General features: G+C 38.2%; 1 protein-coding gene across 1 annotated transcript in view; it reads right to left on the bottom strand.

Moving 5' to 3' along the window:
• Window positions 1–14100: 14100 nt before the first annotated feature.
• The window catches only part of NEIL3 (nei like DNA glycosylase 3), a gene marked incomplete at both ends in the record, with an annotated part of 48014 nt that continues 35755 nt past the window's right edge, over window positions 14101–26359 (bottom strand). Inside the window, 4 exons of the mRNA XM_080928473.1 lie at window positions 14101–14283; window positions 15918–16092; window positions 22578–22995; window positions 24393–24562. Coding sequence (XP_080784599.1) covers window positions 14101–14283; window positions 15918–16092; window positions 22578–22995; window positions 24393–24562 — 946 coding nt within the window. The remainder of the gene's footprint in view (window positions 14284–15917; window positions 16093–22577; window positions 22996–24392; window positions 24563–26359) is intronic.

Below are 26359 nucleotides of genomic sequence, written 5' to 3'. Positions count from 1 at the left end.
CACACTATTGAAACAGGCAGGTGGAGCCAAGGACTGTTTCCATAGTGATTTGGATTTCAAAGGCTTATCAACAAAGCAGCAGGTCCTTAGCAGCAAAGGAATGCATTTCTAGAATGACCAGAACAGCCAAAGTGTAGTTAATCAAAGTAATGAGTGAATAGGAGACATATTCATTCAACAACCATTCATGTAATGGCTTCCATAATACTTTAGCCACTGGCTTAGGAGACTCTGTGTTGAATAAGAAAAAAATCTATGTATGTTCTCATGGAATGTTTTTTCTGATAAGAAAGATAGATTATCGGGTATGTAATTTTACTACCAAGATTATTTCTAGGAAAAATATATGAGAGCTGAAAAAAAAATCAGAGGGATGCTAAAGTAATCTGAGACTTCTAGAAAGATTCTTTTAGTTGACCTACTTATGCCTTATTAAAACAAAGAGACTGAGAACAGGAATAAATACAAATGGAACTAAAATTAGGGTAATACTGTGATAACGTAAGTGACAATAAGTTCCTCAAAATTATCTGTGACAAACACAATAATTTGCATAGAGACTATTTAGGTATGTAGTTGCTAACGTTTCTTTAAGAATAGGGCAGAGAGAGGCGTGTGTGTTAGCCTGTGTCCCATACATGTACTATTTAGAGAAGAAACACTTCTGATACTTTAAGGATAACAGCTTTGAAGATTTTACACCTTTGGAAATGACCACGAAGCAAAATTATCTCTGGGTGCTTCTGAAACAAAACAAGGATGCAGAAAATACGTTACAGTTCCAACCCCTTTGTAATCCACTGGCCAATCAGCTACAGTAGATAACACCAATTTGAGCATGCAAGATAGCAAAGCAAAAAGGTACAAAGATTACTAAGTGATGTTGAAATAGAGTGTTCTCCCATAATTCCCCATCCAAGGCAGAGAGAAGTGTTATTGAAAAGTTTTAGAGCAACCAGGCACATGCTCTAAGTGGGTCTCAAGGGCACTCAGGCAGAAACTGCATTGCCCAAGAATGTTAGAAGTTGGCGTGCCAGGACATAAAATATGGAGTGCTAAAACACCAAACAGTGTAAGATACAAGGAAAGCGCAGGCATGTGTTAGCTCCCTAGGCACAGATCATAACAGCAAAGAGCAGGATCCAATGAAACAGTCAAGAGGTCCATTTCAAAAGCATACCTCCTGGCAAAAAAAAAAAAAAAAAAAAAAAAAGAAAGAAAAGAAAAAAAGAAAAAAAAAGGAAAAAAAAGAAAAGAAAAACGAAAACCAGCTCCAGTGTTCGCAGTGAGCTACCGTTAATTGACAATATCCAAAATTATGCAATACCATGTTTTTATTCCCTACATACATTTTTTCTTAGGATTTTATTAAGAAATTGTTTGGAGTATTGTGATTGTGGTAAACGTAATGGGGTGACTAAATTGTGTCATGTTTGTAGTTTATATGTGCAAGATCGAGTGAGACATCAATTCAACAGAAACTTCAAAAGCAAATGGTAAAAAAGCAAAGAAGAAGAGAGAAGGAGAAAAGAAAATGCCCTGTGTACAAACACAAAGTTCCCCCTGATATCCATAGCTTCTCTAATCTTTCCTCCCCAGTCAGTAAAACATTTCCCTTTTTATTAATTCTCAGGCTCCATGAGTTGTTCAATCAGCATTCAAGACAGGTGCTTCCTGTGCTGAGTCTTATTCCATTCTGTTTTCTTCCCAATGTACCTGGGGAGGATTTAATCATGAGGTCTTCATGAGAGCTACTATTTATAGAGAAAGAATAACTCATTCTAAACAACTGTGCTTATGAACATTTGACCGCAGAGTGGAAAAGAAGAAAAAAAATTGTCTTAACTTCAGTGGATTAAAAAAAAAAAACCCACAATATATAGAACAAACTGTTCTGAAGTTAGATATAAGAAGCTGACAGCCAAAGGTAATCCAAATTGAGACTGCAAACCACAAATTGCTTAATTCTAAAAATAATTATTTTAAAAATCTACTGAAAATACAGTATATCAATCTGGGGATAGGTAGTAGGGGTATCCTAATCCATTTTCCCGGATTAGGGCCGAGGACTCTGGAGTTGGGGAATTTCAGTGTTTGACACAGTTAATTATGGCAGCTATGACTAGTCTTACTAATACTTGGTGACAGAGCTGGCGTCAAATATCCAATCACCTGGTTGGAATTACTCACGGTGCTAGTCAATCTCAAATTCCTATGTCAGCCTAAGTACTAGGGCAATAATTCATCTAATTATTTCACTATTTCTGAAAGTGTTTCATAGGTAACACAGTGTATTAAAATGCTCTCTGAATACCACAAGTATTTCGCTGTAGAACAGTGGTGCTCAGCTTGCACAGAGTCCTAAGCTTCTGCAAGGATTTTCTGGGAGCTCATTAAGTAAATATCCCTCAGCCTTAATGATGGAGAGTCTAGCATGTTCTCAATGCTGATGTTGTTGGTCCACACTGTTACATGAATACTCTAAGGAGCAAGACTCTAGAAAACAAGTAAGTGTTATCATAAGCCCAAACAATTCTACTGGTACATTTTGACAGATCAATTGATTTGCAAAGAATGCCACATGTACAAATTTCCACTCTGGCCTACAAAGCTGCTTTGCATGCTCATTTGCTCCGAAAACATTAGCACTCTTGTGGCACTATACCTACTCATGGCTATAGTGCCTAGCATATCCCAGTTACATTAAAATGTGCTCTTTGGATTTCATAAAAATTAAGATAACTGCCCTAGGTTGTGGTGCCACGTGCCTTTGATCACAGCATTTGATTGGCAAAAGTGGACAGATCTCTGAGTTCTAGACCAACCTGTTCTACAGAATGAGTATCAGGACAGCTAGGGCTACACAGATAAACCTCTCTCAAGAAACTAAACTAGACAGATAACTAGATAGATAGATAGATAGATAGATAGATAGATAGATAGATAGATAGATAGATAGATAGATAGATGGATAGATGGATGGATGGATGGATGGATGGATGGATGGATGGATGGATGGGTGGGTGGGTGGGTGGGTGGATGGATGGATGGATGGATGGATGGATGGATGGATGGATGGATAAGATGAAGATGCCTGAAGACAAAACAAGCATAAAGTACTTTTAATAGAACTAATTATCTATTAGTAGAATTGAAGACTCAATTTTATCTACCTGATCTACATACTATGATATAGATTCATTATCTTATCCTATATATCATTTGTCTATTACATATATAAATATATATAATAATCATCTATCCCCATCTTTTTTAAGAAAACTATACAAAACTGAAAACTAATTTCCGTAAGAAAAATGTAAACACGAATTAAGTACAAAAGTTTTGTTAAAATCCAAAAGTTCTACGCCATTAAAAGTAATTCCATTCCTTTACGAGAGTTTCATTTCATAGAATCATAAAATGGGAAGAAACTTTGATAGAAACCAAGGTCCCTTCTAACCATATCCACCTTATCCAAAGGCTAATATGGAATCTTTAATGATATGGCAGTGTGCCCATTTCAGTTTTAAGAGTGGTAATTTAGTTGGGCCTGGCAGCACCATCCCAGCTTCCCAAGCTGTTAAGAAGACAAAGCAGTAGGATCACCAGTTGAAGGTCAACAGGAACAACTAAATGATAGTTTGTGTCACAATAAAGTGTACAGGGAGCGTAGGAGCTGGCAGACTACTTGCCAAGCATGTATGAGGCCTTATCTAAGTTCTAGCTACAATAATAGAAAAATATACATTTGTGTCTGTCAACTCTGTTTTTCTGAATAAATCCAATGCTTTCTTTTTCTATATATGTTTTAATATAGTTGAAATGCTTTTCTTAGAACATTTTCATAAGTAAAAATAAGGTAGAAAAAGAGAAAACCACATTTTAAGTAAAGAAAAATATTGTTATTCACACACACACACACACACACACACACACACACACACACACACCCTTGGTACTTTAGTAAGGACATTAAACGAGATTGCCAGAGAATGTGCAAGCCAAGTGTGAATTTAAAATAAAAAGTATGACAGTGAAACGCGTTTCAAAAGAAAGACACATTACTACTTCATCCCTTCTCATTGTTCTGGTTTTAATTTCCAACTTTATGATATTTTTAAGACATGGATAATATTTTTGTTTCAATAATTTCGGTCAAAAATCTATATCATATATAATCTCAAGGAAGTCTTAAATGGCAACGTGAAGTAAAAATTAGACTCTGTCCATAATATTGTTTTATAGTGACACTCGCACCAAGTTCAAGCCACGGCTAATAACTCTCCTTCCCACTTGAAGTCTCCGTGTCTGATAAAAAATGGAATAGTTGAGTTCATGCAGCTGTTCACAAGCTAATTATCCGCAATCATTTCTGATTACTTAATAGGCCATGGTAGGATGTGTGTTTGCTGCTATGTTGAGTTTACACATTAGGCTTTAATGTGCTGATATGGTAATTGTGCTCACTGCTGCCTAATAGACCATTCCTGAAAACGAGCCCATATCTCAATGGAATTTGCTTGTTTATTTTAAATAAGTAATAACTACAACCTTGCATCCTAGGTCCGGTGTTTACCATTTTAAGAATGCACTTTCTAAGTGCTGTATCATTTCTCAAGCATTTGATTTGTTCAAGTTTGCAAAACCAAGTTATTGAACTAACCTTGAGTCGATAACCTGCTCGAATTCATAGATTTAATGCTTTTCCTACTCTGATCAGCTTTCTACATTGGTTTCTGCCATTGATAGCAAAATACATTCTTTTAAATGGCACCAAACAAGCTAACTGGTATAACATAATGGTTATAAAATTGGAGGGTCATTAAAAGTCGACAAGTATTTATCAATATGCAGTCAACATGCCCATGTTACCATTTGGGAGCAATACAGACCTGTTAATACAGAAAGTAGACATGGAGTCGTTGTCATGAGTCTACTGATTTGTTTTGCAGTGTTGCCTTTTGTGATAGCATTTAGTCTGAAAGGCTTGAACATGGTGGAAAAATTTCAAATGCAGATTTTTGTGCTGTTGATCTCTGTTGATAGCATGGCCATAAGGCAGACCTGTGGATGTTTTAGGGGTTTCCCTTCCTCCTTATTAGCTCTACGCTGTATTCTGTGTGCTGTTATCATTTTTTTTTTTCATTGCTTCATCTCTTATAAGGATTGTCTATTTCCTCTGCCAGTGTCCTTTTATTAGCTAAGTCAGTTGCTGTCGAATAATAAATAGATATTTCAATCCAAATACACTTATATTGGCCTCTGCTGCTTCTAAGAGAAACCAACCTCTTCCATTCTCTGCCATTCCTAGAACAGGGCTGCTCTGTGTCCTGTAGAACTTAACTCAGCATTTTAACAGATTTCAGTGAACAGGTTTCTCTCATTTCATTTATGCCATTGGCCTGACTCTGGGGAATGCTGTCATCTAATCCTACAAACCTACTCTTCCAGAAACTTCATATACTGCATTCCCTGAATTTTAAGGCCACATCAGGAAAAAAAAAAAAAAAAAAAAAAAAGGAAAAACAATGGGGTTAGAACAATTTTGATGAGTCAGACTCATTATTATGATACGGTTTCTCCCAAATATTCTCTCTCTGTGTGTGTGTGTGTGTGTGTGTGTGTGTGTGTGTGTGTGTGTGTGTGTGTTTGTGTGTGTGTGTGTGTGTGGTGAGATCACATGATGTGTTTCTGAGTGCTTCTGCATACACACTAGAATGCTCATAGGGAGGTCAGACTAAGGTATTGATTTTTGCCATCAACTTACTGAAGTCGAATCTCTTTTTGCAGTTGTTTATCATGTACTCCAGGGTAGGCTGTATGTGATTTTTTCTCTCTTTGCCTCCCATCTTGCTCTGAGTTTTTTACAGGGTTTCTAGTGCTCTGACCCAAGTTGGTAAGGTTGTGAGGCTGGCCCTTTGACTAGCTGAGCCATCTGCCTGGATGCTATTTCTGTTAAGAATACTAAATATGCTGAAGATTAGAGACGTGGTTTTCATGATTTGGCACTTTTATTCATTTTTTGTTTTTAAATTTTGTTGTTTCCTTGGAGTCATCAAGCTCATTCCAGCATTTTTCTAATATTTTTTAACAAAAAGCTCTTACATAAAAATGTTCTGTTTCTCCAAAACATTAATGTATTTCTTTTCTGTTCTCTCTTGCTGTAGTAGGTATGGTCTTATAGGTGTAGGTATGTTATTGTGTGTGTTGGGGGGGAGAGCACTTTGAGACACTCATCCTAGCTGCCTGGAAACAAGTCTTCTGCTAGCAGCCTTCAAATGAAGATGTAGAATGGTCAGCTCCCTGTGCTCCATGCCTACCTGCATACTGCCATGCTCCCATCCTGATTATACTGGGCTAAACCTCTGAACCTATAAGCCAGCCCCAATTAAATGTTGTCCTTTATAAGAGTTGACTTGGTTATGGTGTCTGTGCAGAGCAGGAAAACCCTAAGACGCTCTCCATCATTCATTTCTTCTCTGGTGAAATTCAAGTCTTTTAACATTCTATTGTTTTCTGTGAAACATTAGTTGAGAATAGTTTGGGCTGATAGTAGCAGCGGTACTATTGATAAAGAAGATAATAAAATTTAATCAGGACACTCAACTGTCAAAGTCTATGTGAACATTTTCCACTGGTATTTGCATTTTATTCTTACAACAGCCCTGTAAGAATCTTACCATCATGGCCGTCTAGTTGAAGAGGCAACTAAAACTCAGCACACAGAGTCCAATCTTGGTAAAATATTGAGCTCTAGGTACTTTGGTCAGGGTAAAAGGTGTAAGCTGCATATAACATACTCAATATTGCTCCATGAAATCTGTTCCCTTAGAATTTTGTTTACTCACCTGGGAAGAATGCCTTGGATTGTGGTTAGGAGAAGCTGATTTCCTGCCTCACAATACAGCTGAGCCAGTTCAAGGACATTATGAAAACAGACACCTCTTGCCCATGAGACCTTATGTGTCTTAAGTATGACAGCTGATAGTGGTGAGAAATACCCTGTATGGTTTTTGTTGTTTCAGTGTCTCTGCTTATCTCCCTGTGTTTTCCTTCAGATATGCTGTGACAAACCAGCCAAGCAGAATGACTTCTTGACAGGCTTGCTTGTTCACATAACCCTTTGTGCCTGAACCACAGATCCTTGTGCCAACTACCTGAGGTGACCTTCCACAGAGACTAATCTTTACCATGCTGACATTCCAAGTGCTCTCTTTCCTGGACAAATGAGATATGATCTTTCCCTCCTATAGCCCCTAATTCTATGCTTATTGAGATATATTATCCCTTATAATATCAACTTTGTTTATGCATTTATGGTGTCTTCATCTACAAGTTCCCCATTACTGAATTTTTCACATAAAAAAATGCTCAACAATTACACAAGTTTGAAACCGAGTTATTTAAAATGCTTGGCTAGTTTTTAGGCCAAGTGAAGAAGGTCAAACTCCTGGAAATATAAAAACGTATGGGGACTGGAGAGAAGGCTAAGTGTCTAAGAGCACGGACTGCTCTTCTAGAGGGCTTGAGTTCAATTCCCAGCAACCACATGGCGGCTCACAACCATCTGTAATGAAATCCAACTCCCTTTTCTGGTGTGTCTTAAAACCATAACAGTGTAGAGTGTACTGACATAAAACAAATAAATCTCTTTTTAAAGTTTTTTTGAAGAAACCATGGCACTTGTTCAGCTCCCTGTCATTAAGATGGCATAGATGTAAGCTAACGTTTCATCTCTTTGTTTTCCTTACAGCAAATGCAGAGCTTTTAATCCAATTGATTCCCATTAGCTTGTAAGTAGATTTCTGAAATAAAAATATCAAAAAGAGTCTCCTTCATTTATCTTATTACAAAAGCTTAATAGATTTTAGATACTAAGGAATTTCTTTCTCTTAACACAAACCAGTAAATCTCCTTTTCAGTGACATTTAAGTGAGTATGTTCAGGTTTGGAGAATGCCAACAAGGTTTAAAATGTTTAATAGCCAGAAAGCATATTAAAGCTAATCTACTTCTAAATTCAACAGATGTTTTATATTTTTTACTGTAAGAAAAAATATTTGGTATAATTCTGTAAAGAGTAAGAATTTTGTGTCTTACCTGAAATCTCCTAAAATATATATATATATATATATATATATATATATATATATATATATATATATATATATATATAGATATGGATATAGACGATAGAGATAGATGATAGTTAGAGATATAATAGATCGTTATATATATATATATATACAGAGATGTAGATTAGATATAGATATAGATATAAATATAGATATAGATATAAATATAAATATAGATATTTCCAGCAGCTACCTAGAAGATTTCACAAACTGACTACAAGTTCCTGACTGTTGAAAGCTGTAATGTTTTATTTTGTGTTTTCCTTAGCACTCTTCATAGCCAATTATCATCAACCTCTGCTTCTAACCTAACATCCCTTTGATTTGCAAGCCTTTTGGTTGCATTTATATGTTAGCTGACTACTAGCTTTCACAATCCTAAAAGTCAAAAGTTATCAGAAGGGATCAGAGACCTACAGTAGAGATTTTCCCACATTGTTGTAACCACCCATGTGTGGGTAGCCTTCACCAAAATGTCTGGGAGATACATTTACTAATGGACTAATGACTGTTGTATGCTATTTAAGAACAAGTTCATAATCACTCCTATAGCAGAACGTGTCATTTAAAATAACCCTAATTGTTGTGCAGTCATGGTCACTTATATGTGGCTTAGAATAGACTATCTTTAACCTTTTTATATCAGGGCCTGTGTTTTATATCAATGTGTACAATTTCTTTCTTTTTTTATAAATTGAACAACTTTATTTTAAAAAACAAAGATAAATGTACAGATTTTAAGAATTTTTGCATAAAAGCATACGAATACATTTTTGTAAGTACTTGATTTTTTAAAGGTTTGGTAGTATGCATTAAAATCTTACTAGTTACAATGAGCATTAAAGTACATGTAAAACAAGATGTAACCTGGAAATAGTCAAAGTTTTCTTGGTGTGTAAAGATTAAGCATAATGGTTTTTCATTTTCTTTCTTTTTCTTTTTCTTTCTTTTCTTTTTTTTTTTTTTTTTTTTTGGCCTTTGTTTTTTCTTGAGCTTCATATAGTCTGTGAGTTGTTTCTGGAGTGTTCAGAGCTTTCTGGGGTTAGTATCCAATTAACAGTGACTGCATATTATGTCTGTTCTTTTGTGACTGGGATATCTCACTCAGGGTGATATTCCCTAGATGCATCCATTTTCTTAAGAATTTCATAAAGTCATTGTTTCTGATTGCTGAGTAGTACTCCATTGTGTAAATATACCACAATTTTTGTATCCATTCATCTACTGAAGGACACAATTTCTAAAGGATTTTAATGTCAAGGAATGTGAGAAGTTAAATGACACTTCACCGTACCATAAGGACACTTGCTCAGCTATGTTCAGAGCAGTTTTATTAGTAATAGCCAGAAACTAGAAACAACCTAGATGACCCTAAAGTGAGGAGTGGATAAAGAAAAGCAGGTATTACTCAGCTGTTAAAAACAGTGACATCATGAAATCTGCTAGCAAAGGGATGGATCTAGAAAAGATCATCCTGAGGAAATCCAGACTGGGAAAGACACTACATGGATGTTAGCCATAAAGTACAAAATAACCACGCTCCAGTTCACAGACTCTCAGAAGAAACAAGGAAGGCTCAAGGAGGGACACATAAATCTCACTGTGGGAGAAAAACAAAATAGACATGGCTGGTGAATGGGGGTGTGGTCTGGACTGAAACAGGAGGGATCTGGGGCAGTGAAGATGAAAGGAGAGAGTACCAAGAGATACAGCTGGAATCCTGGGGCCACTCTGGGAGGAGGAGAATCCTAGCACAATGGAAACTCCCAGGAATCTATAAGGCTGACCCAAGCTAAGATTCCTAGGGATGAGGAATACAGAACCTGAACAGCCATTTCCTGTAACTAGGCAAGACTTCCAGTGGAGGGGCAAGGACAACACCAAGCCAGCCACAAAACCTGTGACCTACAACTTGTCCTGCCTACAAGACATGTTGGGTGTCACAGAAATTGTGAGAGTGGCCAACCATTAATTTGTCCAGCTTGAGGCCTATGTCATGAGAGAGACACCATTCCTGGCACTGCTTGGAGGACCAGGAACCAGAGGCATTACAGCCCAGAGCCTTAAGACAGAACCAACACTAGCAGTAAAAGGAAAACGTGAACGAAATGGTTCTTAATGACATTCTGCCATATTCATACATATGTTATGGTTGTGTAACTTATTATGTGACTCCTCAAGGTGGGTACAGGGGCTGTGTCTGTGTGGCCTACATTTAGGGCCCTTTCCTGCTGTTGGGTTGCTTCATCTAGCATTAATAGGAGAGGGAGTGCCTAGTCTTATTGAAACTTGATATGCCATGGCTGGGTGATATCCATAGGAGGCCTGCCCTTCCCTGAGGAGAAATGGAGTGGGGGAGGGGTTAAGAGGAGGGACTGGGAGGAGAGGGGAGAGGGAAACCATGGTCAGAATTTAAAATTAATGAATTAATAAAAAGAAATGTGAAAGCTTTAAGTGACTGCAGTCATACAACATTCTAGATTAAAAAAAGAATAAGTCGGCTGTGTTAGTAATCCCCCCAAAGATAGGCGGTGCTGCAAAGAGAGATAGAAAAAGGATTTTATGTTCTGTAAAACTTTATTAGAACACTTGCTTTTTGACTTTCCATACCAATTTGGCTATTACTGGTAAGATATTCAACGACATTATTCGGGGTCAAACATCAGCCAGGATTCAGAATTGTATGTGCCAATCTATGCATTTCCTTGTAAAATTCTGTTTTAGCAGAATCCTGTCAGATTAGCCAGAACTGCATCATGCTCCATACTTAAAAGGTTCTCTCTCCATCATTTACCAAGTCTCGGAGTTGCTGGATCACCCTGGCTTGTCTGCAGTAAGGATACTATCAGGTGAGCTGCCCCCTACCCCTATCAAGGCTTAAAGGAGGTGAGTGGGGTTGGGGGGGTGTTCTCCTCAGTTGATGGCTTCTGTCCAGCTTAGGCAGAGAAAGATTCACCATCCCTTCGTGGGGTTGGACACTAGGAATTTGATCAAGCTCTAGTGAGTGTATGAACAAGGGTGATGGAGCTTTGACTTGGTTGATTTTTGTGCAGGTCTTACACAGACAAGCAGTTACTGTGATATTAGGTGTGAGCAGATGAGAGTTGCCCTCTGCCCTCTTCCAAGTGTTCCTTGAGCATTGAGGACATGGGGAATTGATACAAAAGTTCTATTATTCATGAATTCTCATCATTTTGACCTGTTGTTTTGGCCTCTCCAGCCATGGCTTTTGATCAGATTTATAATACCAGGTTTGGACTATCTTCTGAGGAGCACACCTTAAATCATATCAGACAATACCTGTTTAGTCTCACTTCCCTCATGCCAATCTAGCATGTGGGCACATCTTATCTGACTGGCCACAGAAGTAGGTAAGACTGTTGAAGACCCTTTTTACCCACTCCAGAAGCTTGCACAGAACCTCCCGTCACTGTGCACACTACCCAGTAGGGTGGGAATATCCTGATCAGTTCCAATTGATTTCTCAAAGTCCCAAAACCGTAATCTAGTTACTGTGGGCAACCAAGATCAGTGCCAATGACCTACAATGTTTTGGGAGCCTCTGGGACATCCTTGATCAATACATCAAAAAAAAAAAAAAAAAAAAAAAAAAAAAGAGGCAACCATGCCTTTAAACTTACATTTAAAAGCCCACGTCTCTTGACAGTAGCTCTGTACATAGACCCTAAATATATTTTAATTAGTCATAGGGCCTTTCCACACAGCCTTACTTTTGTCAATACAACCCCTTCCTCTCCTCCATCCCTACAAGCCTTTGATCCTGAACACCTAGTGGCATTTGTTTCATCTCAGCAGAAGGAGCCCTTTGGTCAGTTTGTGTCCTAAAAGGACTGGACAGTGATGATTGAGATAAAACTTAAAAACAGATCTGAGGAGGGAGGAGGGTCCTTCCTCCTTAAATATGTCCTTCCTGAAACTTCCTTTACCCTCTGGTGACCCTGGCAGAAACAACCAAATAAAATGAGAGCTCCTACTGTCATTCTATAATTTAGTTCTACCCTCAAGAAAATGGCTGAAAGAAATGGGAGATCTCAGTAGCCTCTTTTTCTAGAGCATTCCTTAAAAATCCATCTTCTGGGGCTGGTTAGATGGCTCAGTGGTTAAGAGCACTGACTGCTCTTCCAGAGGTCCTGAGTTCAAATGCCAGCAACCATGTGGTGGCTCACAACCATCTGTAATAAGATCTGATACCCTCTTCTGGTGTGCCTAAAGCCAGCTACAGTGTGCTTATATATAATAAATAAATATTTTTAAAAATCCATCTTCTATATAATACTATTGAGCATTGTAAATTTATTCAGGGATTTCATTATCCATGAGATTAGATAGGTAGAAGTTACTGTTAAAATGGAAACTCTTTCCTAATGGAGAAGTTTTGTTTAAGTTCAAAATTAAGATAGAAAGAATGGTATATTTTAAACGTTTCAGCCTTGCTATTAGAGTAGGTTTTGTCTATCCCTTTGGGCCTTTAGTGTTCCTCAGTAAAATTCTACTCATATAGATCCTAGACATTTTCCAGTAGATCTACATTTTTTATACTTAGTCAATTGTGGTTTTATTTTCATCGGACTTCCTCATTTTCAGCTGTGCACTGTAGGTCCAGGATGTTGTAGAAGTCTTTCGGCAATGGCCTTTTTTGTCCTCCACTGCACGTCGTTTGCTTTTCCCTCCATTACCAGCACATATTCTCTACTTAATGTCAAGTCAGCTGAGAATATCAGTTGTCCAGCTCAGTTCCTGGTTTGTCACATAGATTTGTTGCCTCATTGAGCGCTTGGCGTAATGATCATTGATCTTAGGTTGTTCCTAACTTTGCCTTTTCGGTGCAGAGTTAACACATAAAAGACTATGAATGGGATGTGTGGTCCGCAATCATTTCATGTGCAATTAACTTCTATAGTTCTGCATGGACAATTTGATGGGAGAATAGAAAAGGGTTTGCTGCCCGTGTAAAAAATACATTGACCCTTCTCTGACAGGATTTTTCTACAAACATGCAAAAATACCTTAAGATTGATAGGTTTCCCATCCCGTCTTCAAGAAGCACAGTTATTTGGTCGAACTTTAGAGAAGAAAAAGAAAAGAAGTGTTAAACCAAAACTAGAAATGAAATGATAAACTGGGGATGAGGATCTATGGTAGAACATATGAGAAAGAATCTTGGTTTCATCACCAACATCACACACACACATACATACACACACACATACACACACACACATACACACACATACACACAATTAAGGCTTTTGGATAGCTCTTCAGCTTATCATTAGATATTAGTAATCTATTAATATTTGGAAAATAATTGACTTATATAAGTTAGCAAAGGACAGTAGAATCAAGATTAGGAAAAGGCCAAAACATATCCTTCTGTGCAGGAGTCATCCTGTCCTAGGTACTGTGTTCGTTTGGGTCCCCAGCATTTTCTGTGAAAACACTGATGGGCATTGAAAGTTTAGTGTATCTCTAGCATGTAACAGGAACTTAATGTCTGTTGAACAGAACACTGTATTATCTTTCATAAAGGATCTCGTGTGTGTTAAACTGAAGGAATATATGTGATATGATGTCGTACACAGTGGTAGACCCTGAAAAAAGTCTTCATAACAGAACGAGGAACTTGTAATATTATGTAAACACAATCTCCTAAGAAACAAGTAAGTCACTGCTCACCAAAGAACTTACAAAAGGCCAAAAACATACTAACAGTACTTTATTGACATCATGATTAAATATACTGGACATGCATTTTAAAGAGAACATACTGTGCTTCTGGTAAAATTATTACAACAAAAAAAGTGAAGGTGACTTATTTAAACCAAGAACACATCCCAAACATTACCACAGGTATTCTATAAGCTTTCAATTAAACAAAGGGGACTGAACACTGTGAGTTTGATGAGCTTATATGCTGGTCATTCTTTAAAAGGAGAAAGATGTTAGCATCCTGGAATAATTTCCATTCCTGGTCCACTTTCTGCCCACTGGAAAAAATTACACTGCTTTTCTTTCTCCAAAGGACATACGAAAAAGTTCTTCCCGTTATTCGGCCCAAGCTTCAACACGGTTTTCATAATGGAGCGCTTGCTATGTTTGCAGAGTGGAAAGGACAGGTCTGCCCACTGAGGGAGGAAGGAGAGAGGTTATAAAGGATCCAGTGCTGAACAGATGAGCCCTGCCTCAGCTAACAGGATACTCACTGCTCGTACTAATAATTGCACATTGCTCAGCCCATGGGAACTATTAGTTCCCACACTTTTTCTTTAAAAAAAGTAAAAAAAAAAAAGCATTTTATTTACATTTGTTTACTGTTTGAATCACACAATAAACTGACTAACTTTCAAACCACTTTATCTAAAGACATAAAGTTCCTCCTTTCATCCAGTGTAACTGAAAACGATCAAATCTTGATATTATGTTACCACCAGGGTCTCAGCTCTATGTCTGTTTTAATTAAAATATTTCCAAATATTTGTTATAAGTGTAAAACTAAATTCCATTAGTTTCCTAGGCAGAGAAAGATCCTGGCAGATACTTGCACAGACTAAATTAGGAAAGAGATACCCTATTCTTAGTATTTAGTCTCATGAGAGAGATGAAGGAGGCTAAGACAGTATTAGCAATATAAAATTACTGAGACTATTTTTCTATCATATTTAAACTGGTTAAGATGACCTGATGAAACATGTCCATCAAGTGTAGGAACTCAAGTTGTCTAATTTCACCTGGGAATGTCCTTAAGAATGTCTGTACACTGGGAAGAGAAACATTTTCTTTCTCAGTAAGACAAACCAGTAATTTTGGGGTTCTGCACTGAAACAGATCTATATTTTCCTTTTTCTATTAGATACCATAAAGAGTATAAGTGGGGGAAATGTGTGTCCTTAAGCACTGAACTAGCACCCAGCATGGTGAGAATGCTATACTTGAGGAAAACAGACAGACGGACTGACTGGAGGGACCTATGCTCCTGCCTCCTTTTCCAGATACTTTTTCTTGTGGCTGGATTATCACGGGCTGTCCTTCCCTTCTCTCTGACCCCATCGAGTTACACTCATAGTAAAAGTCACTACGGTTATTGTAAATTGAAGGCAGTTATCGGTTCATGTGCTGATTTTTCTCATGTACTCAATGTGTAGTCATGAAACTTAAAGAACTCTTATTTAGCATTTCTTAGTCTTTAATTCTTTTCTTTCCCTCTTTTTCTTCTTACCCTCCCTCCCTCCCTTTCTCTCTCCCTTCCTTTCTTTCTTCCCTACAGGGTCTCACCCTGGAGCCTGCTCTGGAATTCATTCTATTAGTCTGGTCTCAAACACAAGAACCTCTTGCTTCAACTTGCGCAGTTCTTAGGATGCAGACATGAATCACTACATCCAACCTCTACACCCCCTGTCTATCAGTATGAACCAAGAGCAACACTGTTAGACTGTGATTACAAACAGGAAACTCTGCTCATACAGTAGCCATTCTATTATTAGTATTATTAACTGCACCTCTTCACATCCTAAGTTATTTATTTAACACCCACGCTTCACACCGAATACTAATATGGCTGTTTAGAATGGAAAGGTAAAGCCAAGTATAGTGATGTGTAACTGAAATTCTGTAACATGGGAGAACCCTGCCTCAAATAAATAAATAAATAAATAAATAAATAAATAAATAAATAAATAAACTGCAATCACTGAGGTCTGACACATTACAATAAACAAAACTCACCTTAAACTACAATACACATGGGAAGTTTCACACGTACTTCAAAAAATCCACACTGTGCTCCTCTGGGCAGAGAACAGGCATAAAACTGCCTTCCCTTGTTTTCTCCATCCTTCCTCACAACTCGCAGAACACAGTGGCGGCTGTGCGTCTTGCACCGAGGCCTGCCGGCACTTACAGGACAAGGAGCGCTTGCTGTATTGGTTTGGAGTTCACTGTAATGACAGGCGACACAAAAATGGCAACACAGCAGCACTAAGGGTCACTCGTACCACTTTGACCATCCACTTAGAGTTACCACTGAAGACGGCATACTTGGTTTGTTGTTTCTATGTATTTATTCACTTTACAATGTGATCACAGCCCTCCTCCAACTCCCCCCAGAGCTCCTCCCCCTGTCACACACCGCCCCCTTCTTCTCTTCTTTGAGAAGGGGGAGGTCTTTTCTTGGGTATCACCTCACCCTGGCACATTAAGTCTCTGCAAAACTGGGCACATCTCTTCTCCCACAGACAAGGCGGCTCAGTTAGGGGAGTGAGATCCTAAGGCAAGCAACAGAGTCAGGGACAGCCCCCGCTGCAGTTGCGAGACCTGCATGCCGATCAAGTTGCGTATTTGCTACCTATGTGCACCGCACGTGATTATTATGCTCTTAATGTTTTGATTCCTTGGGTAATTCTAACTGATTCCTGAACTATGTGTCAAAGGCATAAACTTCAAATGTCTGAATAAAAACAGCGGGATGTGTAAGTGGAATACGGGTTTCCTTTCACTTCTGTTATTCAGTTCTTCCCTTACATATATTACAGTACGTTCCCTTTCATTTCCTCTAAAATACTGTCACATCTACCTGAACTCCATCTCACAAAGCAAACTGGGTCACAGTCATCTATAATTATTTTCTCATCTGAAGGAACTCCCATCAGTGGCCTGAGGAGACCATCTGGTGACCATCTACTCCAACTTTACAACAATTCTGTTTGTCTTTCTCTGATCACCATTAACTGTTGTAGTCACAATAACATTCTAGTAAGGAAGAGGTTGCTGCACACAAGAGAAGAAAAGTGCATTTTGTGAGGCTTAGCAGGTGGGTTTCATCTTTGAACAATTAAAACCTAGGATAGTTGACAAGCATCCCTGCACACTGTGAACAGAGCCCAGGAGGGAAGCAATACGGGAGTTTCATTAAAATTTTGAATTTTCCATCCTTGTATGTTTTAAGTAATACATGCATAGTGACCAGCCAGGTCGGAATAAATGTGTTCACAGTCACGAAAGAAGGCCATAGGAACTTATCTCAGGTGTAGAAGTTGTACTTAGCATGTGCAAAGTGGGTTTGCTCCCCAGCACCAAAACAACAACAACAACAACAAAAACTGGAACAACAAAACAAGCCCAACACCTCTATTTTTAATTCTTTCAATAGTAAAAAAAAAAAAAAAAAAAAAAAAAAAAAAAAAAAAAGTTCAGTTTTCAAATTGGGGAACATTTCTAAAAGTAACAACTGTAATATACTTTCCGTAAATACCTCAACATCAGAAACATTTTCCTTTTCTCCTAGGTTCTGAGACTGAATTTTGCAACATTGGTTTCACAGTGGTGCTCGGGGCAGTACATCTGGTTGAAAATTTCAGAGGCTATGATCATTCCCTTCTGATGAAACTGATTTACACTTTATAAAGATACGATTAAATCCACTACTTTAAAAATAACTTTGTCATGGACCTTAAACACACTTGTGGAGTCTGCTATTTGTAACATAAGAGCGACAATTAGCATTGCTGTGGACGGTAGTTTCACGACATATTTCGCCTGTGAGTATTTTTGTTGTTTCTCTCTTCGGATGGCCTATACATCTTAGAGTGATGGGTCACACCCAATCAGGCACAGGAAACCTGGAAGGCAATGGCTGGGCATTTGTTTTCCACACCCTCTGTTAGCAGTTCTTCTAAGCTCCACCCAACAGTTACCTAGCAACAGCCAGGTATGAGACTGGCTTGGTATAAAAGGACTGTTTGGCTTCTTTCCCTCTCCTTCCCCCCCCCCCCTCTCTGACCCCTCTCTTCCTTCCCCTCCCCCTCCCTCCCTCTCCTTCTCTGACCCCTCTCTCTGCCCCACTCCCCGGAGTCTGCCAATTAGCCCCTGGTTACCAAGAGACAATTTGGTAATCCAGCTTGTGCCACTCGCGTTCTGTTATCATTTGTCTATCTTTGGGACACTGCAGGTGATAGAAAATAACCTTTATCTTCACCCATGGATACTGAATCCTCCTGGACTTAAAAGCTTCCAAATTCACACACTATCAACAATTAAATTTTACCCCAATACCAGCTAGATAATAACTCTAAATGGGGGCTTAAGGGTACTTTTGGTCCCACTATTTTGAGGACCTCTTGCCAGTGATCCAGAAAATGGAAGGTTTCCTATGTTTAGGTTTTCCCTGCCTTTGCTGCAAACCTTCTCTCATTCCTCCTGTTCCCCAATCAGTTCCTATCCTTGGCCCAGCTACATCCAGCCTTCCAACTACTGGTTCCCCCGCCTCACTCCTGCAGCTCTAAAAGTGCTCTCCAGACCTTGTTTCAGAATTAGTTCACTCTGCCTGCTCTTAAACTTCTACTTCCTGAGAAACTTGTCTATATTTGATTTCCTTCCATTCTGATCCATTCCGGTTCTAAGGCAGCTGCGGCGGGAAAAGGGCGGTGTCTGGACTCCTGCCCGCACTCAGAACCAAGCAGCCGCGCCCCATGTGCCTGTCCCAGACCTGCCAAGCTTCTCAGACATGCTCAGATTTGCTCGGAGGCAGAGGCTGCCTATGGTGGCAGAGAGAGATCTCATCACATGCACATAACGCCCTTCCTATCAGACACAATGTGTCTATTTGTCCCTTTGCTAATCCGTAGACACTATTGTACAAATAAATGCTGCTCCAGTCTAAGAAATAACAAACATATGGCTCTCCACCTCTTTTGCTAAAGGTGGGGGAAAGAGAGGCAAAGCTGTTGTTTCAGCAGTTACTTAAGCGCAGTTACATGACTGACTAAAGCCTCCGAGCCTTCTTAGTTGAGGGCAGTCACCATCTTTGTAGTGGGAATTCCCCGCTTCACAGCTCTCTTGCTTGAGGACAACAACCTGACTACAAAGACAGTTTTCAACTAAAAGGTTTTCATTAAAGGTTTGTAACATTAAAAACGTAAAGATCACTGCCTTGTTTTTGCTACAATATAACTTTTTTGCTAGCTAGATACAGTCTAGAGCAAATAATTGAAAGCAGATTACAAATTGTGTAACTCAGATATACTTAATAGATACTAGCTCAGTCTTGTCAGAGATCTGCTAAATATAATGTTAAATGTTTAAGATTACTATGACAGAGACTCGCAAATCCTAAGAAGGTTGTACATTGGCCTATCCTTGGTACTCAGAATGTGTTCTACTCACTAGAAACATTTTTATTACCCGGAGGCTCCAGAGACATTCATCTACCCACTTCTCCCCCAACTCCCTCTGAAGTCCTCATCTGCTTGCTAATGAGATTCCCAGGTGATGCACACACCTTAAGTTGTGAAGTGCTGAGTTAAGGTAACCAAGCCACTAGTGGAACCTTCCATATTACCGACTCTAAATACGCACAAGCTAACCTCAATTTTATGGTTGAAAACATTATCTGAGTTAATTAAACATTCTGCTTAATAGAGGACATGTTGGTTTCTCTTTGTTTCAAACATTATTTAAAAACTTACTAAAATAGAGCAGAGTGTTTTTCTGGATAAATTTAGCACAGAGAACAGATGAACTTATTCTGGGGATTAGGCTCTTCTTTTGAATATTGATTTATAAACAGCATAGTAATATAGTAAACCAGGATTTGGCAAAACTGTTTCAGGCAACACACATCTTAAGCTGTGTCTCTGTGGTAACTACCCAATTTGTCTGTTTTTAATACCAAAATAACTAAACAAATAGAAATGATACTTTACATAACAGGTGTTAGGCTGGATCTGGCCTTGCTGGCTGTAGTTTGTTGGAGCAGACATTATTAGAATTAAGGACAATGTTTTGAGACATAACAGGTTCTCAATAAATAATAAAGAAATAAAATCGCTGTCTGGCATATACAAAACATATAGGTTCTATTCTTAGTATCTTAAAAAAGAATAGATTAACAATAAAAAATCAGTTGGTAAAAACTATCGTGATGGAAAACTATTATATTATCCATAATTCATTAATATATAATATTTTATAAATTAACTAATTTACATGTTATTGGTTGTATTTAGTTAATACAGATTGAATGATTTAGTAAAATAAAAATACCTCTTGGAAATAATTTTTTAATTAATCAGTCCAATTGACTGTATATCTGACAACCCAAGATTATTTCAAAGATTAAAGTAAACACAAACAGAATAAGTGAGGCACTGAGAACTGAAGCCTTATATTTTCCAAAGCCTTCTTTATAAGGCTTCTTAAACACCCTGACCTCCCTTACCCACCAGCTAATGGGAGGGAGGAAGATGGCTAATAAACAAGGGAGATGTGGACCTGTTTAGAAATAGTTCTTTGGGGTCATCCCAATATTTTTTGTCAGCAGTCCAGTCCACTAGTAAAACACCAAATATGAATCAGTTGCAGGGGCAGAATCCAGAAGAAACCTCAAGACTCTCCTAATCAGCACAAGTCTGCTGAAGCAGAAAGAAGTAGCCAGAACACCACCAGAAGTTCTTTGGTATGTTTCTCTCTATGAAATCGGGATAATCAAAGATCAAAGAAAGCAAGGCAAACCATTGCAAGAACATCCTCAATGAAAGCCAGTGTCAAAAAAGCCCAATGAAGACCAACAATGTAAACTAATGCCAGACCGTCGTCCTCTGTCCGTTGATTTATTCTTACACCCTTTCCAAACATCATGAGTTCTCTCAAGCACTGGTGCCAGCCAAACATCACATGCCCTTTCACTGGGCAGCTTCCAGAAAAGCGCCATTTGCTTATTCTCAGCAACACATCCTCTCATAAGACAGTTTCCGGGAAAACATCACACAAAGCAAGGGCCTCCCCAAAGAAACCAGAAGTTTCCACTTTGGAGAACTAACTCCCAGAGGTGAAGCAGAACAAGTGAAAGGCATCACACAGAGACCTGCCAAACAACTGCTGGGAGCCTACATGGAAGATGGGAAGCATTTTGAAGATGTCAGATCCCTCTTCCATGCAATCCTTAATATGGTATTGCAGCTATAGCAAACACTGTCTTTGGAAATGGATCTCCAAGTTTTTTCTGTGTTTACAGTAACTGGATCAAAGATTTTACTGGTTTTAGAAGCTATTGTTAAATGCTTAACAATTGGTTCAATTATCTAATTGATCATCAGGTAATTGGGATAACATTCAAGGATATTTAAAGACCAATCGAAAAATGAGCCTTATCAGCATGGCATGTGACATCATGGTGAAGAGGTCACTAATTAAGAAAACAAAAGTTAAATTAATTGTCCTATGGTTATCAAAGAAAATAAAGTGGTTCAGTTCCGAGCAGACCACCTGTTTAAACCGTGTTTTGTGGTGAGCCTCTGCTAGGCATCTTGTCCACGAGATGAGCACTTTAGTTGCCAGAAAAGGAGAAAAAATAAAATAAATGACAGTAATTTGCAATTTATTCCTTGTAAAGTACCTGGGTGCAGAGGGGCTGCTGGGTGAATTCATTCTATCACTTGACATTTATTCTGCTAGTTGATCTTGATTGACTGTGGAATTTCCTCCTGGCACTCTTCTATTCGGCTCACACACACACACACACACACACACACACACACACACACACACACACACACACGGCTGTAGCATTTCTAAGCAATGCTGCACACTGAATAATCCTATGACTTTACAGCTAATGGCTTAGGAAGAAATGACTTAAATTTAAGGTTACATTAAGTTTCTTTACATCTTACTTCAATGGTTAAACTGTCCGCTTTTTTTGCTTGTTATGCTTTTGTTTATCTTAGCATAAAAGAAGTAAAAATAAGTGGGGATATTTCATCTGGGTACATTAAATAGCGTAGCATTTTAAAGTAACCCTTCCACTTCCTTCTACTTTCAATCCATTTGTCCACTGACAGAACAAATGGATTACAAGTAATTTCTACAGGACAGCCTCCCAGTTCAGACTGCAGTTCCTCCTGATTTTTAAAGTGGGACATTAGTTAATGTAAGGTATCAACAGTTAACTGGTGTGACTGTGGGTGTTTTAAATAGTTTCCTATATATTTTCAGATATTTCCCAAATATTGAACAAATGGTTACTTTGAGGAAAAGGAAAAGGAAAAAAGGAAAAAAAAAAAACCTTGTTGGAAATGAAGAAAAATCTGTTCTATTATTTTCTATCAATTACCTAGAAAAAGAAAGGCCAGCAAATTGTTGTAATAAATTTTCAATGCTGACATTATTAAAAGTAATTTAACTTTCTTAACAGTAGATCAATTTTCTGTTTGTTTAGATCCTGATGAAATAGAAAATACTAAATTGGATGGTAATGATGAATGCCTTTAATGCTTGGAGGCAGAGGCAGGCAGATGTCTGTGTGTTTGAGGCCAGCCTGGCCAATAGCATGAGAACAGGTAGACTAACCCTGTATTGAAAACCAAAGAAAAAATTCAAACAAAAAAACAATGCAAATACTATAAGACCAAAGTTAGAAACATCTTACCTGTTAGAAAGTCCAGAGTTGTAACTTTTAAGTTCTGTTGCCGAAGAGTGAGCTGTTTTCAATTTTTTATGTGCTGAACTAAATAATTTAGACTGGGCACAAACCGTAGACGATGTGTTTACCTTGTTGGATGGTTGGGTTATATAGTTTACTCCTTCAGAGTTGTGCTGTATATCACTAAAACATATGTCTGTAGGAAGAAAACTTTGAGATTCTCCATCTATTGTCTGGTTTGAGCTTTTCTTTCTGGCCAAAGCACTGGATTTATTGCTTAAATTTGTCAAAACAAGGGTCGTATTTCCAAACACAGTTTTTCTGTTGATCTTTACTTCAGTATGTGTGTTATCAAAGCTATTAAAAGGGTACTTCACTAAGTTGTTAAAGGCAATGGAACGCTCTTCATTCTTGAGCAGTGAATCTGGAAAAAGAGATATGCAATTTTATATATTCCTAAAAATAGAGTAGACTGACTATTTGAAATCGATATGGTTTGAAATTTTAGTTCATTACAGCACATTGTGAAGCTCACTGGGACATATTATAGTGAGTTATTTTCAGCTTAGAAAATAAAATATCAACAGCCAATGGGAACCAAAAGATCATGTTAACAAAGTCATATATTTGCTTTTTTATGTTTAAATACCTAAAGATTGTTCAGCTATCAGTTCTCTGAAGATTAGGTGAAGCATGAGGCAGTGGTAATTAAAAATGAGATCCCATAAAGTCTCAGCTAGAGACTAATACATGGACAGGAATATTTCTATCAACAGGACCAAATAAAGATTACTTAGGAATTTTAGATACTTGGTTTTGATGAGAATAAAGGTTTCAAAATATATCCTAGAGTTTTGGAATCAGAATCATAATTCGGTCTGTATTATGAGTAAGACATATGTCTTCATATTCATAAATAAAAAGAATGGTTGATGAGATATATAAAGGCATTTCACAATGCTAGAATAAAAGTAGAAAGCTGCCACTGTTTTTCCAGCAGCTTCTCTCTTGGGTGATACTGAAGGAGGTGCAGTGCCTCCTGCGACTTAGCAAAGCTGCTCAAGGGGTGATGCCTGCCTCCCAGGCCCAGGGAACACAACACAATACAGCCGTGAACACAATGTAGGGGTCCTTAAGTCAAGAATGAACTTTCTCATCTCTAATTGGGGAAAGAAATAACGCTTTGGGCACACAATGGGAGCCATATCAGTGAGATGGCTCTTAATCACAGGTTTCCTCTGAGGTTTTACATTCTCTGAAGGCATGAGATTGTGAGCTATAAAGAGTTATTTTGAAGGATTTCAATGAAATCAGTACAATTGTCTGGGTAAAGATTTTAATAACAAGGGGTAAGAAGGAGAAAGAAGAGAAAAAATTCAGCATTTTTCAATTCCACCTGCAAAGATATTCTTACAGAATTCCTCCCTTTCAATTTATGAAACACTTGGACTGAATAACAAACTGGAAAGTTGCTGAAATCTGCATAAAACAAAGCTTTATTGAATAATTCATTAGAAACAGTAGAGAACAGATGTGATCATCTCTGTTTGAGATACAAAGACACATACTGTTTTAGGACAAGCATGTTCTCCCTCCCTCCCTCTTCCTTAGCTTCTTCCTTTCTCTCTCCCTCTCTCTCTCTCTCTCCTTTCAACAGACTATCAGCCTAGTTTACACATAAAGGCTGGCAATTTCTCTAAACTAGAGAATGATAGCATTTTAGTTGGTTATGGGATATCAAGGTGGAACAAAATATATACCTGACTGTACAATGAATCCCCTTACATGTTTTATGAAGTCAAAATAAAATGTCAGTCTTACCAACAGGCCTTGTGGTCAAGCAAGCATCACAGGCCTCAGCCGAGGGTTTGTTTATGAGGGTACAGACCACGCAGGACCACTGCTCTTCAGACTTCTGAGCCACTAAGTCAGTGAAGCACTCCTTTCCCCTAGGAGTCCAGCTGATTTCAGTATTTCTTGTTGGCAATTTGCTGTAAAATAATCTTCTAAATCAATCACTTATATTCTTAATACTCTGTTCTTACAAGTTCTGGACATTTTAGAAACTATTCTAGAAACATGGAAACCCCAATTTCACTTACTGGTTAAAAGTCATTATTGACACATATGATAACTATATTCTACATCCCACCGATTACTGCTAAATTCTGGAAACAAACTTTTTATTGTGTTTTTAAAGTAAAAGTACTGTGCTTAAACACATACACAATGACATGCACAGACACACACACAAAACAAGAGAATTAGCTATAACAGCAGGAACTATTTTGTAAATATTTTAAATAGTGCTTTCCAAAGCAAATCTGAAATATTACTTATTCCATTAAATCATAAAAAAGAAAAAGTTATGCTGACATGAGGTTGGAAGAAGGAAGAATGGGATAATTATACTATTTTCACCAAAAAAGGACAATGGGGAAAAAGGAGAAAATAAACTGAGAAAAACTTTACATGACTTCATGTTCCCAAGAAAAAAAAATTCAAGATTTTCTAGAATTTTCAACTGTATCTGCTAAGCAAAATACTGATTATTTAATCCATATTGATGAAAAAATATATCCATGTGTTAGTTCTCACAAACCCTCTTTTTATCTACTAAGTTATCATTATTAGACATGTAGTTATTGGGTTAAGAAACAGTAAAACTGAGCATGATTTTTTAGTGATGGAAGTAAATCCTGATTCTCCACCTGGAACCCACTGGCCATTACTGACTGAGGAGAAAATGTGCTCTAACACTCAAATAACTTCCTGTCTCGGGTCACACGCAGTTAAGCAGTGTCATAGCGGTGCCATGGATTCCAAAGGGTTAACACGAAGAGAGTCAGGAAGCCTGACTCTCAAAGACAGGTTTGCCTTCTTCAAGACCTTGCACCTTGTGTGCAAACACAGCGGCCCTTACATCCAGGTTTGCTCAGAAAAATAATGAACAGCACAAGGATATCTGAAAGTAAGATACATCTCATTATGATTCTCTGATCTTTACCTTGACTTCTAACACAGTATCTCATATCTGTACGGAACTCTAAACCTACAGAATGTGTTCACCTGACCTAACGCCTGGCCACAGCTTGCTCTGAAGGGCAGCGGGCTGCATTTATTCAGTTGAACACAATTCCAATGACCTTCAGAGTCCCTGTGTGTATGCAAGTCTTTTGATTGTCAGCTTCTACTATCCTGAACATAAGAGGATTACATTATTTCATCTGTAGGCTTCTGGGTCTCTTTTGCTGTTGTTTCATTTCTTAATTATGCCAGTAATTAATTCTCCCCAGTCTCTGCAAGAATTCACATCTACCATGCTGTAGTAGAACGAAAAATGGCCTCCCAAAGACAACAGGTCATGATACAAGAAAGTATTGCTTTATAAAATCTTTGCAGGTGAGATTGAGTATATTGACCTGGGGAGAACTGTCCTTATGGGGGGTTGGGGAGCAGATTTGATATACACGGAAAAGGAGAAGGTGCTGCTAAAACAGGCAGAGACTAATCACGTGTCAAAGCATGCTGGCAGCCACCAGGGGCTCCACGTAGCAAGGGATGGATCATTCCCTAGGACCTTCAGAAAGAAGACAGACATGCCAGCACTTTGTTAGTTTTCAAGATGTTACTCAAGCTTCCTGAATCCCAACTTGAATACATACATTTCTTCTGCTTCATCCTAAAGAGTGGTATAAGCCATATTGCCATAAATGATACACATGACAATGACACAAAGTCCCTGGTTCCCTAGTCTGTAACTCTGCCACTTGGTTTCAGCAAAGGGT

This window comes from Micromys minutus, assembly GCF_963924665.1.
Source record: "Micromys minutus genome assembly, chromosome: 14".
NCBI classification, from domain to species: Eukaryota; Metazoa; Chordata; class Mammalia; order Rodentia; family Muridae; genus Micromys; species Micromys minutus.
This window is presented reverse-complemented; position numbering and strand designations above follow the sequence as displayed.